The sequence below is a fragment of the Poecilia formosa genome, unplaced genomic scaffold, assembly GCF_000485575.1.
Source record: "Poecilia formosa unplaced genomic scaffold, Poecilia_formosa-5.1.2 Scaffold52, whole genome shotgun sequence".
In the NCBI taxonomy this organism is placed as follows: Eukaryota; Metazoa; Chordata; class Actinopteri; order Cyprinodontiformes; family Poeciliidae; genus Poecilia; species Poecilia formosa.
In genome coordinates this window covers 2297414-2317154 of record NW_006799991.1, presented here as the reverse complement: position 1 = coordinate 2317154, position 19741 = coordinate 2297414, and the positions used below count along the sequence as shown (strand labels likewise).

The following is a 19741-nucleotide window of genomic DNA, read 5'->3' as shown; positions in this document are numbered from 1 at the left end:
ATTTATCCAGTGCATTGTGTTTTGAGTGTGTTTGGGATCAAGGTCCTTGTCAGAACACCCAAGCACAAGTAACATTTGCAAATGCCCACATGGAAAACCCAAAAGCCTTCAGAATATTTTTTGGTGTCAGAAGAGACAAAGGTTGAGCTGTGTGGTGACAGTGAGAGTATTTTGGATAAGTGAAGACCAAGGATCACTGTACAGACTGTCAAGTATGGTGGAGGTGTTGTTGGTGGCTAATAAAACCATATAGTCCAAATATCTTTGGAGATATATGGATATATTTGAGTCTGTATATTTAATTTGAAAGATATGTGAGTTAGGGGAAAGTTAATAAATTGGAAAACTGTGCGCTCATTTTATGTTTTCAAAATGTACTATATTTGTATGTTTTACCATCATTCCACCCTGGAAAAAATTAAAGTGTATCATTAATGCATCATCAAACTTAATGTGGCATTCATGCCAATGATGAGTATTTCTAAAACTACTGCCCAGTACTGTATTGGAGGAGTTGATTTTTTATTTTTTTTTAAACTACTATGCCTTGCCTGTGCTTGGTTTAAATTCTCTCAATTATTTCTGTTTTAATAGCGGTTCCTGCCACATTTAAAGTGAGCATGAAGAGCCAAGAGGTGGCAGAAGGAAATAGCGTGACTTTACAATGTGAGCTGTCAAAGAAAGGAGTTCCTATTCAGTGGCTGAAAGAGGGTCAGGTGCTGTCTGAAGAGTTAGGCCGTAATAAATACCAGATAAAGGTTGAAGGAAGGAAAGCTTCAATGACTATTGTCAACGCACAACCAGATGATGCAGGGAAGTACAGCTGTGTTACTGGTGATGAGAAAACCACAGCGGAAATCAGAGTCAAAGGTAAGTTGGGATATAAAAGTAAACCTTCATAGCAGTTATACAATTTTGAGAATTACAGAAGAATAAGAGCAGATGAGCATGTTTGTTTAACGGATGTTTTTCAAAAACGCCACCACAGCGCTTCCTGTCACATTCAAACAAGAACTCCAGCGCCTGTCGGTCAAAGAAGGAGAGTGTGGAGTTTTCTGCTGTGAGCTCTCCAAATCTGGAGCTGCTGTGGAGTGGAGAAAAGGCAGAGTGATCCTGAAACCAGGAGAGAAATATGAAATGAAGCAGGAGGGCCATCTAACCAAACTCATTATAAACAACGTGGAGGAAAGCGATGCTGGCAAATACACCTGCAAGACTAAACACAGCCAATCCAGTGCTGAGCTCAGAGTGCGAGGTGAGAGCGAAATCTTTATGGCTTCTAAAAATACACCGGGACACTTTCTATCAATGATTTCAAATATTACATTCTTCTTTCTGTGAAATTGATTTACCGTGTATTCAACAGAATCACCTGAGCGCAGACGTCAAAGAGGTCAGCCTCAAAATAAAAACCAAAAATCACACTCACAGTGTCAGCTCCTTTATGTCTTGAATCCCTAAAGAAGACTTTTTGCTTCATATCTTTCATCCACCTGTTTATCCCAAACGTAGCTTAATGTAGCTGTGATTTGTGTTCATTCTGCCATATTTTCCTTTCCTGATGTCTCCTTGACTCATTAGTAACAATTGTATTTTGCACAGTTTGTTTCTTCATGTAAGTGAAATTACATGTCAAACAAGGTAGATCTTAAAAATTAGACACCCTTGTTGAAAATGCCTGTTTTTATGAAAGTACAAAGTAGGAACATTTTAAATCATTTGAAAATATTTTGATTCATATTCAGCTTCCAATCTTCTTTTCTTGGCAATATTTAACATTACATGGTGGTTGTTAACATAATCTGTCTAATTGTGAACATGTCTTGTCCATTGCCAGTTTTTTCTTGATAAAAAAGATTCTCTAAGATTTCAATGAAATTTTATCCAGAGTGCTATGCCTTTTTAGTAACTAATACTATAGTGACAATTTTCTGTACTTCTGCTTTGTGTAATGACGTTCCTCCAATCCTTTGTGTCTTCTGCAAACTAAGACTTCAGCTAAAGGATGGACATGTGCAAATGTCAGGAAAAACATTCAAGGACAATTGAACATTTCTTCATTTTAAGTAATGTTCAAAGAAATCTCCAGATTTCTTATTTATTTTAAGTATCTACCAAAGATGACTGAAAGCTGAAATTCAATTTAAAGATGCTTAAACACAATATTAGCTTAGATTGTATATTTCGTTAATTACACAACTTATGGATTAAAGGTGAAAAAGTTTTTAAATTATTATTTCTAGTTTTGTTTTTTGTTTGTTTGTTTGTTTGTTTTTTTTTTTACTAAAACCAGCAATTTCAATAGGGGTGTGTACTTTTCTGAGATCCACTGGAGTCATTTCACATCAAAACAAGGGTGTGTTGTGTCATGGTGCCACCTAGTTAAAGACTCATTACCTAAATTATAATTATTTTCATGTAATCTGGTAGAAGTGGGTGAAATCTACTTATGACCGGAATAGATAGAGATCATTATGAGCATGACACTTCATGTGAGGACACCTACCTTTCACCTGAGACATCCTCCATTCCCTGCCACTACTGCCATCAGTTTTATCCTCTCTCAAGCTCAGTACCATGACAAAACAAAATAACTGTTTTGTTTTTTTTCCGTTACTGACAGATCTCCCTCCACGCTTCAAGTTACCATTAGTTAACCAGGAGGTCACAGAGGGCAATGCTGTGGCTCTGCACTGTGAGCTCAACAAGCCTGCTAACTCTGTGGAGTGGAGGAGAGGAGGACAGCTACTCAGGAATGGAGACAAGTACCAGATGAGGAAAAAAGACCTGCAGGTGGAAATGAAGATCACAGACCTCACAGTGGAGGATTCTGGAGATTACACCTGTGTATGTGGGGAAGAAAGGACAACAGCTCAGATCACAGTGAATGGTGCGTGCAACTTCATGCAGTTTAAATCTTTGTCTGGAAAAAAGTAACATTGTTATTAGTTTGCATTTTCAGGTTTAAGAAGATATTTCTTGAGTTAAATAAAAACAAAATAGAGTTAACCAAGGACTGTTAATTTGTAATTCACATTCTCCACTCCCTTTCTATGTGTGATGCATTTAAATTGAAGGAAACTTAAGAGTTTTGGAGAAACAATGAAGATAAGATGTGTAGTAAAGAGACAAATGATGAATGGTGACAAGAAATTTACGGGATGATGAATTACACTGATTTGTCCATAATTCAACTAGTTTATGCTGGGAACAGTGTTAATAAATGTAAATGTATGACTGAATCTGTAATAAATCTGCTGTGTTTAGTATTCTAGTGCGTTTTTGTTGTGTTAATGGTTTTTACAAAACTGAAATACGTTTTTAGAATCAAATCAAATTATGATGAGGAGAGGTTGCAGTGAGGAGGATGAGTGGTGTAACTTGAGTTTAGAAAGAGGGACGAAAAGATTATTGTGCTAACATTTAGTGTGGGTGTACTGCTTAGATCAAAAGTATTCTTTATGCAACAACTTGTGGTACTGGGACGAAACAAGTCACAGTCTGAGTATGTTTCTTTTACTTAATGTAGAAAGGCCCATTAAATTCATTCAAGATCTGAAGAATATTCAAGTACAGGAGGGAAAAGGCGTGGCACTCTGTTGTGAGCTCTCCAAACCGGGCTTCCCAGTGCAGTGGAAGAAGGGTGACGTCGTGCTCACCAGCGGTGAGAAATACCAGATCAGGCAAAACGGCTCCAAGCCAGAGCTTCTCATCAGGAAAAGCCTCCCAGAGGACAGCGGCTCTTACAGTTGCATTTGTGATGATGTCAAAACTACAGCAAGTGTTGCAATTACTGGTGAGACACACCACTACCATCTTAAAATGAAATCATCTTGTGCATTGAAGATGTTGTGAAAGATCTGTTTTTTTGTTTGTTTGTTTTTTTTCCCCTTAGCAATCCCAGTGATATTCAAGCAAAAACTTAAGAACCAGGAAGCAGTGGAGGATGGTTGTCTAACATTACGCTGCGAACTTTCCAAACCTGGACAAGCAATAGAGTGGAGGAGAGATGCACAACTTCTGAAGGATGGAGAAAAATACCAGATGAAGCAGGAGGGCCGAGCAGCAGAGATGCTGATTAGAACTGTAACTCTTGCAGATGCAGGAGAATACAGCTGTTGTGCTGGGACTGCTGTGACTTCAGCTGACATCAAAGTTAGAGGTATGATTCATGTTGAACGTATGGGGAAGACACAATATTTTCTGCAAAGTAAGAATGTTAAAGACATTTAAAATAGATCATCTGTATTGAAACTTCCTACGGTATTTTCCAGCTCTTCCTGTGACATTCAAGAAAGAAGTTGAGAATTTGGAGGTGAAGGAAGGAGACAGTGCAGCTTTCTGCTGCGAGCTCTCCAAACCCGGCGCTCCGGTCGACTGGAGAAAAGGCAGAGTCATCCTGAAGGCTGGTTACAAGTACGAGATGAAACAAGAGAGAGGTCTCACCAAGCTGATCGTCAACAACGTGGAGGAGAACGATGCCGGAAAATACACATGCAAAACAGAGGACAGTCAATCCACCGCTGAGCTCACAGTCAAAGGTTAGAAGACAGAAAACACAATTAAATAAGGCCTAAACTTTCTGTTTTTGCGAAATGTGCTCCCTTTCTAAACCTGAGACGGTACTGTTAATTTCAGCCAGTAGCTTACATGTAAAATAAAAACAATTGTTTCAAGGAATTGTTGAAATAAGGTATTTTTCCATAGTAAAAAAAAAAAAAATAAAAAAAAAATAAAAGTTAGCAGAAGATCTGGAGGCTTACTTAAAAATCAAGAAACCTTTGTTTTAGGACTAAACAAAAAAACCCAAGGCAACGTAAATAATAAACATTTTCTTCATATTGCAGCTCCGCCCGTCACATTCAAAACAAAGCTAAGGAACCAGCAGGTGGAGGAGGAAAACAATGTGACGTTGAGCTGTGAACTGTCAAAGCCCGGCCTCGCTGTGGAGTGGGCAAAAGGGAAAGAGCTACTGAAGAGTGATTTCAAGTACCAGATTAAAAACCGAAACAGCATCATGGAGCTGACCATCAAGAACACCCAACTGGAGGACAGCGGGCTCTACAGTTGTATGTGTGGAGATGTCAAGACCACAGCGCATGTCACAATTACACGTAAGAGTGCTTGCTAAATTATAAATCTCATGAGGTGAAACAGCTTCCATGTCTGAGAGAAATGATCTTAAACTGAATGAAAATCAAAAGACACATTAGGTTTTCTTCTCAACTTTTTTTTTTTTTTTTTTTTTTACTTTTTAGCATGATGCATGATCTTCACTCCTCAAACTGTCTGCACCACAGCAGCTTAAACTTATTTATGTTGAAGAGGAGACTTAATGATCGTATTTTACATGTTTTTTTTTAACATAAACTTTGCTTCCGTAATGTACATTTATTAATATGAATGATAGTAATAAAAAATGTGAATCAGCCACACTAGGCAGTACTTTAATATTTAACCATGCCTTGACTTGCTGTACCTACACATTGCAGTACTGGAGAATTAAAACTACCTTTGCAAGTATGTGGGTCTGCAGAGTTACAAAGTCCAAATATTACAACCATGGATGCACTGTCTTTGCAGAAGGCAGTACCCCAGAATTATGTGTAACACTTGACCATTCAGAGCATAAATCCCAGCAAAACGGGGCTTTTTGAGGGAAAACCTAAATAGACACTTGCTAATTTTATGATGGAAAGCACTTTGAACTGCCTTGTTGGTGAAATGGGGTATAACAATAAACTTGATTGATTTACTGATTGAATTGTAGCTACCTGAAGACAAAGATTTGGAGAAATCGTATGCTGTATAAGAAATATATTATTTGTCTTGAACTTTTAGGAAGGTATAAGAACTGATTCTAGCGAAAATTAACCAACTGAGTGTAAATAACCCAGGCATTTTATAATGCATCACAGGCCACTCTGGCTTTATTCAGTTGAGGTTCTAATGCATTTCAAAGCTTTGTAGCCATACATATTGTATTTTCCATCTAAACCATAACCTAAGCCACGTTTTCTCAAAGTTTTGAGTGGTGAAAATGAAATGTATTTATAGTGATAAATACTGCAATAATTGTGTAAATTAATTTTTTTGACCCTCTGTTTCCCCAGCCATCCCTCTAACATTCAAACTGGGTCTGAAGAACCAGGAGGCTCCGGAGGGAGGGAAAGTGTGTCTGCGCTGTGAGCTGTCCAGGGCCGGGGTGCCCGTGCAGTGGTGGAAAGGGGAGGACCAGCTGTACCACGGAGGGAGATTCCAGATGACACAGAGAGGGAACATGGCTGAGATGACCATCAGAAACATACAACCAGAGGATGTTGGAGAATACAGCTGCGTATTTGGAGGTCAAAAGACAACAGCTGAAGTCAACGTGAGAGGTAAGGGAAATAAGATGCTTACAATCTGTAGACTTACCGTATTTTTTTTTTCTTCATCCTTTTAAGGTTGGGATTCACTTTTTTTTTATTTGAACTGAGCTCATTGTAAAATATAAAATCAAAGCTGCATTCACCCTAACCTGCAAGACTGTGAATTAAGTACAGTGTATGCTATTTAATAAGCCAAAATGATGATAGTGACTAAAGAATTTGGCTTAACTCGACTTTATTTACAGCTTAATTTACTTCATGGCTGAATACTTTACTTTATCTCTTTATTTAACTTGAAATAATGTAAAGAACAAAGGAAATTAATAAGGTAAGTAATATTAAGTTTTGGTAAGTACAATAATTTTTGACACATTGATTAATAAATAGACTGTATAATTATCTACCACCCACCCAAGCCCTTGAGTGAACAATAACCTCACATGTTTGTGCAAATGTAATTTCTCCTTTTGTGTTTACCAGCTGCAGCATCTGTGTACTTTGAGAAGGAACTAGAGAGCCAAGTGGTTACGGAGGGGAAATCTGTGCTCATGTCCTGTGAAGTTTCTAGTGCTAATGTTCCTGTCACTTGGAAGAAAGACGGCACTGTGGTGGAAGACGGAGAGCATTACATAGTGAGAAAAAAAGGCCCTTTGCACACTCTGGAGATTAAGAAGTTGCAGCTGGCGGATGCTGGAGAGTACTGCTGCATCACCAGAGGAAAGAAAACCACTGCCAAACTGATTGTGAGGGGTAGGTGCAATGTATTCTGACCCCTGTTAATATCCCTGTTAATTTTTATCTGATATAAAAAAAATTAACACAAATATAAATGAGTAATAAGTGTTTGATGTAATAAATATGTCATGCATTTCAGCTTAAAACATCCAAATCTTTTGGGTAGAAAATCCATAAAATGAAAGAAGCTCTACACCCCTTTAAACAGTTACTTATTTTCCTAGCATCCAGTCTTCTGTGGTAGACACGTGCTCTCAGTTATAGCGAATCTGATTAACCAGAAGGAACTTAAAGCTTTTCTCGGTATTTGGTCATTTTGCATCACTGAGCTAAAATCAGAAAAGAGGTCAGGGATGATGTGAAGAGGCTGACAGTAACTGATTCAGCTGCAGGAATTTGTGACTAGTATTGGATGTGTCTCGATATTAAGCTTTTTTATTCTCAGTTTTTCTGTACAATGGAGTAGGGTTGAGAGATAGAAGCATTTTCTTCCAAAGACAACATCCAATTCTGACTAAAAATCCCCTGAACAGACCAGAAGTTTGATTTCTGAAATCAAACTTCAACTTACTGTCCCAATTCCAAAAGATTGGCTTATGGCAAAAACAACACTGCGCATAAATAGAACTCCATACCCATAGTGAAACATTGTGGTGACAGTATCGTGATCCAAGGTTGCTTTTCTTCAGATGGGGCTTGGGCTTCTGTCAAGGTAGCCCCTGATTTAAAAAAAAAGCAGTTGTGAAGCAAAATCTTTAGGTGTGCTGAAGTTGATCATTTCTAACTTCGTTTATCTAAAGAACTGGCTGGACATTGCTCCTTATTTTTCCGCAGAGCGTGTCAAGATTGTGAAAGAACTGCAGGACCTAACAGTGACAGCTGGAGAAGACGCTGTGTTTGTGTGCGAGCTGACCCATGCAGACGTGAGCGAGGGCGTGTGGTGGCTTTGTTCGAGCCCCCTGCAGAAAAACGAGATGAACCAGATGACGTGCCGTGGCCGCCAGCACCGCCTCGTCCTCACCATGACAACACCAGAGGAGACCGGCAACGTAGCATTTGTAGTTGGGGAGGAAAGGACCTCTGCAAAACTGTTGGTTCTCCCTAAGCCCAAAGGTGGGTAAAAAAAAAAAAAGGGGGAGACGAAGTGCACATCCAGATTAAATCATCTAGTTTTCATTTGAACTTATTTGAACTTTAACATTTGGCTTCAAATGTTAGTTTTGTTTGAGGAGAAACCCAAAGACACTGTCATCATGGAAGGAGAGACAGCTTTCCTGTCCTGTGCTACATCTGATTGCATCACCATGGTTACCTGGAAGCGCAACCATGTCCCACTTCGAAGTGGTGATAAATATGAGATGCGCAAGGAGGGTAAAGTCAATCTGCTTCTTATCCATGATGTGGAGCCCCAAGATACTGGCATATATTCCTGTGATACCGGAGATGTGCAGAGCAGTTTCAAGCTGACTGTAACAGGTAATTATTTTCTTTTCTTGTTATAGGGATGAAAAGTCTAATTTTATTCTGTGTTTTGTTTTTTTGTTTGTTTTTTTTCATTTGCATCAAAAGTTTCTTCAGATATAAAATTTTACAAAACTTTCACTTTTGTATTTTATTCCAGAACTTCCTCCATACTTTCAAGAAGAGCTACAAAGTGTAGAAGCTGAAGAAGGAGGCTCGGCCTGCCTCTACTGTGAGATATCTAAACTAGGAGTGCCGATTCAGTGGAAAAAGGACAGGCTGCCGATAAGAGCCGGCAGGAAGTATGAGGTGAGGCAAGATGGCTGCTTTCTCCAGCTTTACATCAAAGATCTTAAACCTGAGGACAGCGGCAGCTACACGTGTCAAGCAGGGAGTGCAGAGACAAGTGCAACTGTGTCTGTAAGAGGTGCGTGAAGCTGGATTATTGGTCAAATATTGATGACAGAAAATTGAATTTATTGTACTTTACTCTCCAATCTTCCCNAAATTAAGCTAAAACATTTTATATTTTGGATCATCGGCCTTTGTTAGGATCATTAGATTCTATCAGATTGACATGCTTTTAAACTGGTTTAAATATCATTTATGTGAAATAAAGTTGTATGCTGACGACGTCCTCCTTAAAATCAAGCTGTTTTAGAAACAACAGCCATTTTACAACGTCTTTTAGTAAATATTTATTTATTTATTTATTTATTTTACCTTTTAGCCATTCCTGTGACCTTCAAGCAAAAGCTGAAGAACCAGCAAGTGGAAGAAGGACACAACATCACACTGCAGTGTGAGATTTCAAAAGCTGGTGTCCCAGTTGAGTGGAGGCTTGGAGGAGAGCAGTTGGAGAATGGAGAGAAGTACCAGATAAAGCAGAGGGATTCCACCCTGGAACTGACCATCAGGGATGCTGTGCCCGAGGACAGCGGAATCTACACCTGTGTGTGCAGAGAGCAGAAGACAAAGGCCACTGTAAAAGTCATTGGTATGGTTTCTGTGAGACAATTTTAGTACATTTTATCTTCCTAAATGTTAAGTGCTTGCCAGAAGTTTACAAACATGCAGCATGTGCATGAAGATAATATTACTTTTGGGCTTTAAAGGCTGCATTGAATCAATATTTATCTAGGTTGTAGCGATAAAGCCTAAAAAAATGAGTGGATAAGCTTGAACTTAATCTTTTACCAGATTCACACAATGTAAGCTAAATTCATAAATACATACCCTCCATGTGGAAACAGTATTTGGATGAAGATCTCTTTGCAAGATGTTGAAAAACAGCAGGATTCACATGTCAATAAGGATGCAACAGACAATTCTCACTGCATGTTAGGTCATTCTTTCTTGTCATATAAGAGTTAATTCAATTGGTAGCTTTCTTGGCGTGGTCTATTGATAGTCCAAATGTTTTAAATTTTATTGAGGTCAGGGCTACTTATCATTAGCCTGATTTATCCAGTGCATTGTGTTTTGAGTGTGTTTGGGATCAAGGTCCTTGTCAGAACACCCAAGCACAAGTAACATTTGCAAATGCCCACATGGAAAACCCAAAAGCCTTCAGAATATTTTTTGGTGTCAGAAGAGACAAAGGTTGAGCTGTGTGGTGACAGTGAGAGTATTTTGGATAAGTGAAGACCAAGGATCACTGTACAGACTGTCAAGCATGGTGGAGGTGTTGTTGGTGGCTAATAAAACCATATAGTCCAAATATCTTTGGAGATATATGGATATATTTGAGTCTGTATATTTAATTTGAAAGACATGTGAGTTAGGGGAAAGTTAGTAAATTGAAAAACTGTGCGCTCATTTCATGTTTTCAAAATTTACTATATTTGTATGTTTTACCATCATTCCACCCTGGAAAAAATTAAAGTGTATCATTAATGCATCATCAAACTTAATGTGTCATTCATGCCAATGATGAGTATTTCTAAAACTACTGCCCAGTACTGTATTGGAGGAGTTGATTTTTTATTTTTTTTTAAACTACTATGCCTTGCCTGTGCTTGGTTTAAATTCTCTCAATTATTTCTGTTTTAATAGCGGTTCCTGCCACATTTAAAGTGAGCATGAAGAGCCAAGAGGTGGCAGAAGGAAATAGCGTGACTTTACAATGTGAGCTGTCAAAGAAAGGAGTTCCTATTCAGTGGCTGAAAGAGGGTCAGGTGCTGTCTGAAGAGTTAGGCCGTAATAAATACCAGATAAAGGTTGAAGGAAGGAAAGCTTCAATGACTATTGTCAACGCACAACCAGATGATGCAGGGAAGTACAGCTGTGTTACTGGTGATGAGAAAACCACAGCGGAAATCAGAGTCAAAGGTAAGTTGGGATATAAAAATAAACCTTCATAGCAGTTATACAATTTTGAGAATTACAGAAGAATAAGAGCAGATGAGCATGTTTGTTTAACGGATGTTTTTCAAAAACGCCACCACAGCGCTTCCTGTCACATTCAAACAAGAACTCCAGCGCCTGTCGGTCAAAGAAGGAGAGTGTGGAGTTTTCTGCTGTGAGCTCTCCAAATCTGGAGCTGCTGTGGAGTGGAGAAAAGGCAGAGTGATCCTGAAACCAGGAGAGAAATATGAAATGAAGCAGGAGGGCCATCTAACCAAACTCATTATAAACAACGTGGAGGAAAGCGATGCTGGCAAATACACCTGCAAGACTAAACACAGCCAATCCAGTGCTGAGCTCAGAGTGCGAGGTGAGAGCGAAATCTTTATGGCTTCTAAAAATACACCGGGACACTTTCTATCAATGATTTCAAATATTACATTCTTCTTTCTGTGAAATTGATTTACCGTGTATTCAACAGAATCACCTGAGCGCAGACGTCAAAGAGGTCAGCCTCAAAATAAAAACCAAAAATCACACTCACAGTGTCAGCTCCTTTATGTCTTGAATCCCTAAAGAAGACTTTTTGCTTCATATCTTTCATCCACCTGTTTATCCCAAACGTAGCTTAATGTAGCTGTGATTTGTGTTCATTCTGCCATATTTTCCTTTCCTGATGTCTCCTTGACTCATTAGTAACAATTGTATTTTGCACAGTTTGTTTCTTCATGTAAGTGAAATTACATGTCAAACAAGGTAGATCTTAAAAATTAGACACCCTTGTTGAAAATGCCTGTTTTTATGAAAGTACAAAGTAGGAACATTTTAAATCATTTGAAAATATTTTGATTCATATTCAGCTTCCAATCTTCTTTTCTTGGCAATATTTAACATTACATGGTGGTTGTTAACATAATCTGTCTAATTGTGAACATGTCTTGTCCATTGCCAGTTTTTTCTTGATAAAAAAGATTCTCTAAGATTTCAATGAAATTTTATCCAGAGTGCTATGCCTTTTTAGTAACTAATACTATAGTGACAATTTTCTGTACTTCTGCTTTGTGTAATGACGTTCCTCCAATCCTTTGTGTCTTCTGCAAACTAAGACTTCAGCTAAAGGATGGACATGTGCAAATGTCAGGAAAAACATTCAAGGACAATTGAACATTTCTTCATTTTAAGTAATGTTCAAAGAAATCTCCAGATTTCTTATTTATTTTAAGTATCTACCAAAGATGACTGAAAGCTGAAATTCAATTTAAAGATGCTTAAACACAATATTAGCTTAGATTGTATATTTCGTTAATTACACAACTTATGGATTAAAGGTGAAAAAGTTTTTAAATTATTATTTCTAGTTTTGTTTTTTGTTTGTTTGTTTGTTTGTTTTTTTTTTTACTAAAACCAGCAATTTCAATAGGGGTGTGTACTTTTCTGAGATCCACTGGAGTCATTTCACATCAAAACAAGGGTGTGTTGTGTCATGGTGCCACCTAGTTAAAGACTCATTACCTAAATTATAATTATTTTCATGTAATCTGGTAGAAGTGGGTGAAATCTACTTATGACCGGAATAGATAGAGATCATTATGAGCATGACACTTCATGTGAGGACACCTACCTTTCACCTGAGACATCCTCCATTCCCTGCCACTACTGCCATCAGTTTTATCCTCTCTCAAGCTCAGTACCATGACAAAACAAAATAACTGTTTTGTTTTTTTTCCGTTACTGACAGATCTCCCTCCACGCTTCAAGTTACCATTAGTTAACCAGGAGGTCACAGAGGGCAATGCTGTGGCTCTGCACTGTGAGCTCAACAAGCCTGCTAACTCTGTGGAGTGGAGGAGAGGAGGACAGCTACTCAGGAATGGAGACAAGTACCAGATGAGGAAAAAAGACCTGCAGGTGGAAATGAAGATCACAGACCTCACAGTGGAGGATTCTGGAGATTACACCTGTGTATGTGGGGAAGAAAGGACAACAGCTCAGATCACAGTGAATGGTGCGTGCAACTTCATGCAGTTTAAATCTTTGTCTGGAAAAAAGTAACATTGTTATTAGTTTGCATTTTCAGGTTTAAGAAGATATTTCTTGAGTTAAATAAAAACAAAATAGAGTTAACCAAGGACTGTTAATTTGTAATTCACATTCTCCACTCCCTTTCTATGTGTGATGCATTTAAATTGAAGGAAACTTAAGAGTTTTGGAGAAACAATGAAGATAAGATGTGTAGTAAAGAGACAAATGATGAATGGTGACAAGAAATTTACGGGATGATGAATTACACTGATTTGTCCATAATTCAACTAGTTTATGCTGGGAACAGTGTTAATAAATGTAAATGTATGACTGAATCTGTAATAAATCTGCTGTGTTTAGTATTCTAGTGCGTTTTTGTTGTGTTAATGGTTTTTACAAAACTGAAATACGTTTTTAGAATCAAATCAAATTATGATGAGGAGAGGTTGCAGTGAGGAGGATGAGTGGTGTAACTTGAGTTTAGAAAGAGGGACGAAAAGATTATTGTGCTAACATTTAGTGTGGGTGTACTGCTTAGATCAAAAGTATTCTTTATGCAACAACTTGTGGTACTGGGACGAAACAAGTCACAGTCTGAGTACGTTTCTTTTATTTAATGTAGAAAGGCCCATTAAATTCATTCAAGATCTGAAGAATATTCAAGTACAGGAGGGAAGCGGCGTGGCACTCTGTTGTGAGCTCTCCAAACCGGGCTTCCCAGTGCAGTGGAAGAAGGGTGACGTCGTGCTCACCAGCGGTGAGAAATACCAGATCAGGCAAAACGGCTCCAAGCCAGAGCTTCTCATCAGGAAAAGCCTCCCAGAGGACAGCGGCTCTTACAGTTGCATTTGTGATGATGTCAAAACTACAGCAAGTGTTGCAATTACTGGTGAGACACACCACTACCATCTTAAAATGAAATCATCTTGTGCATTGAAGATGTTGTGAAAGATCTGTTTTTTTGTTTGTTTGTTTTTTTTCCCCTTAGCAATTCCAGTGATATTCAAGCAAAAACTTAAGAACCAGGAAGCAGTGGAGGATGGTTGTCTAACATTACGCTGCGAACTTTCCAAACCTGGACAAGCAATAGAGTGGAGGAGAGATGCACAACTTCTGAAGGATGGAGAAAAATACCAGATGAAGCAGGAGGGCCGAGCAGCAGAGATGCTGATTAGAACTGTAACTCTTGCAGATGCAGGAGAATACAGCTGTTGTGCTGGGACTGCTGTGACTTCAGCTGACATCAAAGTTAGAGGTATGATTCATGTTGAACGTATGGGGAAGACACAATATTTTCTGCAAAGTAAGAATGTTAAAGACATTTAAAATAGATCATCTGTATTGAAACTTCCTACGGTATTTTCCAGCTCTTCCTGTGACATTCAAGAAAGAAGTTGAGAATTTGGAGGTGAAGGAAGGAGACAGTGCAGCTTTCTGCTGCGAGCTCTCCAAACCCGGCGCTCCGGTCGACTGGAGAAAAGGCAGAGTCATCCTGAAGGCTGGTTACAAGTACGAGATGAAACAAGAGAGAGGTCTCACCAAGCTGATCGTCAACAACGTGGAGGAGAACGATGCCGGAAAATACACATGCAAAACAGAGGACAGTCAATCCACCGCTGAGCTCACAGTCAAAGGTTAGAAGACAGAAAACACAATTAAATAAGGCCTAAACTTTCTGTTTTTGCGAAATGTGCTCCCTTTCTAAACCTGAGACGGTACTGTTAATTTCAGCCAGTAGCTTACATGTAAAATAAAAACAATTGTTTCAAGGAATTGTTGAAATAAGGTATTTTTCCATAGTAAAAAAAAAAAAAATAAAAAAAAAATAAAAGTTAGCAGAAGATCTGGAGGCTTACTTAAAAATCAAGAAACCTTTGTTTTAGGACTAAACAAAAAAACCCAAGGCAACGTAAATAATAAACATTTTCTTCATATTGCAGCTCCGCCCGTCACATTCAAAACAAAGCTAAGGAACCAGCAGGTGGAGGAGGAAAACAATGTGACGTTGAGCTGTGAACTGTCAAAGCCCGGCCTCGCTGTGGAGTGGGCAAAAGGGAAAGAGCTACTGAAGAGTGATTTCAAGTACCAGATTAAAAACCGAAACAGCATCATGGAGCTGACCATCAAGAACACCCAACTGGAGGACAGCGGGCTCTACAGTTGTATGTGTGGAGATGTCAAGACCACAGCGCATGTCACAATTACACGTAAGAGTGCTTGCTAAATTATAAATCTCATGAGGTGAAACAGCTTCCATGTCTGAGAGAAATGATCTTAAACTGAATGAAAATCAAAAGACACATTAGGTTTTCTTCTCAACTTTTTTTTTTTTTTTTTTTTTTACTTTTTAGCATGATGCATGATCTTCACTCCTCAAACTGTCTGCACCACAGCAGCTTAAACTTATTTATGTTGAAGAGGAGACTTAATGATCGTATTTTACATGTTTTTTTTTAACATAAACTTTGCTTCCGTAATGTACATTTATTAATATGAATGATAGTAATAAAAAATGTGAATCAGCCACACTAGGCAGTACTTTAATATTTAACCATGCCTTGACTTGCTGTACCTACACATTGCAGTACTGGAGAATTAAAACTACCTTTGCAAGTATGTGGGTCTGCAGAGTTACAAAGTCCAAATATTACAACCATGGATGCACTGTCTTTGCAGAAGGCAGTACCCCAGAATTATGTGTAACACTTGACCATTCAGAGCATAAATCCCAGCAAAACGGGGCTTTTTGAGGGAAAACCTAAATAGACACTTGCTAATTTTATGATGGAAAGCACTTTGAACTGCCTTGTTGGTGAAATGGGGTATAACAATAAACTTGATTGATTGATTGAATTGTAGCTACCTGAAGACAAAGATTTGGAGAAATGTTATGCTGTATAAGAAATATATTATTTGTCTTGAACTTTTAGGAAGGTATAAGAACTGATTCTAGCGAAAATTAACCAACTGAGTGTAAATAACCCAGGCATTTTATAATGCATCACAGGCCACTCTGGCTTTATTCAGTTGAGGTTCTAATGCATTTCAAAGCTTTGTAGCCATACATATTGTATTTTCCATCTAAACCATAACCTAAGCCACGTTTTCTCAAAGTTTTGAGTGGTGAAAATGAAATGTATTTATAGTGATAAATACTGCAATAATTGTGTAAATTAATTTTTTTGACCCTCTGTTTCCCCAGCCATCCCTCTAACATTCAAACTGGGTCTGAAGAACCAGGAGGCTCCGGAGGGAGGGAAAGTGTGTCTGCGCTGTGAGCTGTCCAGGGCCGGGGTGCCCGTGCAGTGGTGGAAAGGGGAGGACCAGCTGTACCACGGAGGGAGATTCCAGATGACACAGAGAGGGAACATGGCTGAGATGACCATCAGAAACATACAACCAGAGGATGTTGGAGAATACAGCTGCGTATTTGGAGGTCAAAAGACAACAGCTGAAGTCAACGTGAGAGGTAAGGGAAATAAGATGCTTACAATCTGTAGACTTACCGTATTTTTTTTTTCTTCATCCTTTTAAGGTTGGGATTCACTTTTTTTTTATTTGAACTGAGCTCATTGTAAAATATAAAATCAAAGCTGCATTCACCCTAACCTGCAAGACTGTGAATTAAGTACAGTGTATGCTATTTAATAAGCCAAAATGATGATAGTGACTAAAGAATTTGGCTTAACTCGACTTTATTTACAGCTTAATTTACTTCATGGCTGAATACTTTACTTTATCTCTTTATTTAACTTGAAATAATGTAAAGAACAAAGGAAATTAATAAGGTAAGTAATATTAAGTTTTGGTAAGTACAATAATTTTTGACACATTGATTAATAAATAGACTGTATAATTATCTACCACCCACCCAAGCCCTTGAGTGAACAATAACCTCACATGTTTGTGCAAATGTAATTTCTCCTTTTGTGTTTACCAGCTGCAGCATCTGTGTACTTTGAGAAGGAACTAGAGAGCCAAGTGGTTACGGAGGGGAAATCTGTGCTCATGTCCTGTGAAGTTTCTAGTGCTAATGTTCCTGTCACTTGGAAGAAAGACGGCACTGTGGTGGAAGACGGAGAGCATTACATAGTGAGAAAAAAAGGCCCTTTGCACACTCTGGAGATTAAGAAGTTGCAGCTGGCGGATGCTGGAGAGTACTGCTGCATCACCAGAGGAAAGAAAACCACTGCCAAACTGATTGTGAGGGGTAGGTGCAATGTATTCTGACCCCTGTTAATATCCCTGTTAATTTTTATCTGATATAAAAAAAATTAACACAAATATAAATGAGTAATAAGTGTTTGATGTAATAAATATGTCATGCATTTCAGCTTAAAACATCCAAATCTTTTGGGTAGAAAATCCATAAAATGAAAGAAGCTCTACACCCCTTTAAACAGTTACTTATTTTCCTAGCATCCAGTCTTCTGTGGTAGACACGTGCTCTCAGTTATAGCGAATCTGATTAACCAGAAGGAACTTAAAGCTTTTCTCGGTATTTGGTCATTTTGCATCACTGAGCTAAAATCAGAAAAGAGGTCAGGGATGATGTGAAGAGGCTGACAGTAACTGATTCAGCTGCAGGAATTTGTGACTAGTATTGGATGTGTCTCGATATTAAGCTTTTTTATTCTCAGTTTTTCTGTACAATGGAGTAGGGTTGAGAGATAGAAGCATTTTCTTCCAAAGACAACATCCAATTCTGACTAAAAATCCCCTGAACAGACCAGAAGTTTGATTTCTGAAATCAAACTTCAACTTACTGTCCCAATTCCAAAAGATTGGCTTATGGCAAAAACAACACTGCGCATAAATAGAACTCCATACCCATAGTGAAACATTGTGGTGACAGTATCGTGATCCAAGGTTGCTTTTCTTCAGATGGGGCTTGGGCTTCTGTCAAGGTAGCCCCTGATTTAAAAAAAAAGCAGTTGTGAAGCAAAATCTTTAGGTGTGCTGAAGTTGATCATTTCTAACTTCGTTTATCTAAAGAACTGGCTGGACATTGCTCCTTATTTTTCCGCAGAGCGTGTCAAGATTGTGAAAGAACTGCAGGACCTAACAGTGACAGCTGGAGAAGACGCTGTGTTTGTGTGCGAGCTGACCCATGCAGACGTGAGCGAGGGCGTGTGGTGGCTTTGTTCGAGCCCCCTGCAGAAAAACGAGATGAACCAGATGACGTGCCGTGGCCGCCAGCACCGCCTCGTCCTCACCATGACAACACCAGAGGAGACCGGCAACGTAGCATTTGTAGTTGGGGAGGAAAGGACCTCTGCAAAACTGTTGGTTCTCCCTAAGCCCAAAGGTGGGTAAAAAAAAAAAAAGGGGGAGACGAAGTGCACATCCAGATTAAATCATCTAGTTTTCATTTGAACTTATTTGAACTTTAACATTTGGCTTCAAATGTTAGTTTTGTTTGAGGAGAAACCCAAAGACACTGTCATCATGGAAGGAGAGACAGCTTTCCTGTCCTGTGCTACATCTGATTGCATCACCATGGTTACCTGGAAGCGCAACCATGTCCCACTTCGAAGTGGTGATAAATATGAGATGCGCAAGGAGGGTAAAGTCAATCTGCTTCTTATCCATGATGTGGAGCCCCAAGATACTGGCATATATTCCTGTGATACCGGAGATGTGCAGAGCAGTTTCAAGCTGACTGTAACAGGTAATTATTTTCTTTTCTTGTTATAGGGATGAAAAGTCTAATTTTATTCTGTGTTTTGTTTTTTTGTTTGTTTTTTTTCATTTGCATCAAAAGTTTCTTCAGATATAAAATTTTACAAAACTTTCACTTTTGTATTTTATTCCAGAACTTCCTCCATACTTTCAAGAAGAGCTACAAAGTGTAGAAGCTGAAGAAGGAGGCTCGGCCTGCCTCTACTGTGAGATATCTAAACTAGGAGTGCCGATTCAGTGGAAAAAGGACAGGCTGCCGATAAGAGCCGGCAGGAAGTATGAGGTGAGGCAAGATGGCTGCTTTCTCCAGCTTTACATCAAAGATCTTAAACCTGAGGACAGCGGCAGCTACACGTGTCAAGCAGGGAGTGCAGAGACAAGTGCAACTGTGTCTGTAAGAGGTGCGTGAAGCTGGATTATTGGTCAAATATTGATGACAGAAAATTGAATTTATTGTACTTTACTCTCCAATCTTCCCTTAGAGACGCCCCCATTCTTCAAGAAAGAATTAAGAAGTTTGGAGGCTGAGGAAGGAGGTGCAGCTTTCCTGCAATGTGAGCTATCTAAACCAGGGTTGTCTGTGCAGTGGAAGAGAAACAGACTGCCACTTCGGGCAAGCAGGAAGTATGACATCAAACAAGATGGCTGCCTGTTCCAGCTCCACATCAATGACCTGAATCCTGATGACAGTGGCAACTACTCCTGTCAAGCAGGAAACACAGAGACAACTGCTAATGTGACAGTCAGAGGTGACAATTCAGTCATTAGGGTCGATTTGATGGGGGAATTTAGTTAATATAATAAACCACCAAAAACAAATTTCTGTTGTTCACAAATTTAATTCATGCTGAATATATTTGATGTTACAATATCTTATTTTACCCAGAACTCCCAGCTTTTTTCAGGAAGGATCTGCAGAACATAAAGGCAGACGAAGAAGATACAGCCTCACTTTTCTGTGAGGTTTCTAAGCCTGGAGTCTCTGTTCAGTGGAAGAAGAACAATGTGCCTCTGAGAGCCAACAGGAAGTATGAGATGAAGCAGGAAGGCTGCTTTCTACAGCTTAACATCAAGGAGATCAAACCGGAGGACAATGGCTGCTACACTTGCCAATCAGGAGAGGC

General features: G+C 38.9%; 1 protein-coding gene across 1 annotated transcript in view; it reads left to right on the top strand.

The window, feature by feature from the left end:
* obscna (obscurin, cytoskeletal calmodulin and titin-interacting RhoGEF a) overlaps positions 1-19741 on the top strand; it is a 57937-nt gene that overhangs the window by 11444 nt on the left and 26752 nt on the right. The window contains exons 20-45 of the mRNA XM_016671805.1: positions 595-870; positions 989-1255; positions 1367-1393; positions 2624-2890; positions 3530-3835; positions 3896-4162; positions 4275-4541; positions 4848-5114; positions 6114-6380; positions 6852-7121; positions 7941-8219; positions 8325-8582; positions 8728-8987; positions 9318-9564; positions 10623-10898; positions 11017-11283; positions 12652-12875; positions 14323-14569; positions 14876-15097; positions 16138-16404; positions 16876-17145; positions 17965-18243; positions 18349-18501; positions 18752-19018; positions 19100-19366; positions 19504-19645. Coding sequence (XP_016527291.1) covers positions 595-870; positions 989-1255; positions 1367-1393; positions 2624-2890; positions 3530-3835; positions 3896-4162; positions 4275-4541; positions 4848-5114; positions 6114-6380; positions 6852-7121; positions 7941-8219; positions 8325-8582; positions 8728-8987; positions 9318-9564; positions 10623-10898; positions 11017-11283; positions 12652-12875; positions 14323-14569; positions 14876-15097; positions 16138-16404; positions 16876-17145; positions 17965-18243; positions 18349-18501; positions 18752-19018; positions 19100-19366; positions 19504-19645 — 6406 coding nt within the window. The remainder of the gene's footprint in view (positions 1-594; positions 871-988; positions 1256-1366; positions 1394-2623; positions 2891-3529; positions 3836-3895; positions 4163-4274; positions 4542-4847; positions 5115-6113; positions 6381-6851; positions 7122-7940; positions 8220-8324; positions 8583-8727; positions 8988-9317; positions 9565-10622; positions 10899-11016; positions 11284-12651; positions 12876-14322; positions 14570-14875; positions 15098-16137; positions 16405-16875; positions 17146-17964; positions 18244-18348; positions 18502-18751; positions 19019-19099; positions 19367-19503; positions 19646-19741) is intronic.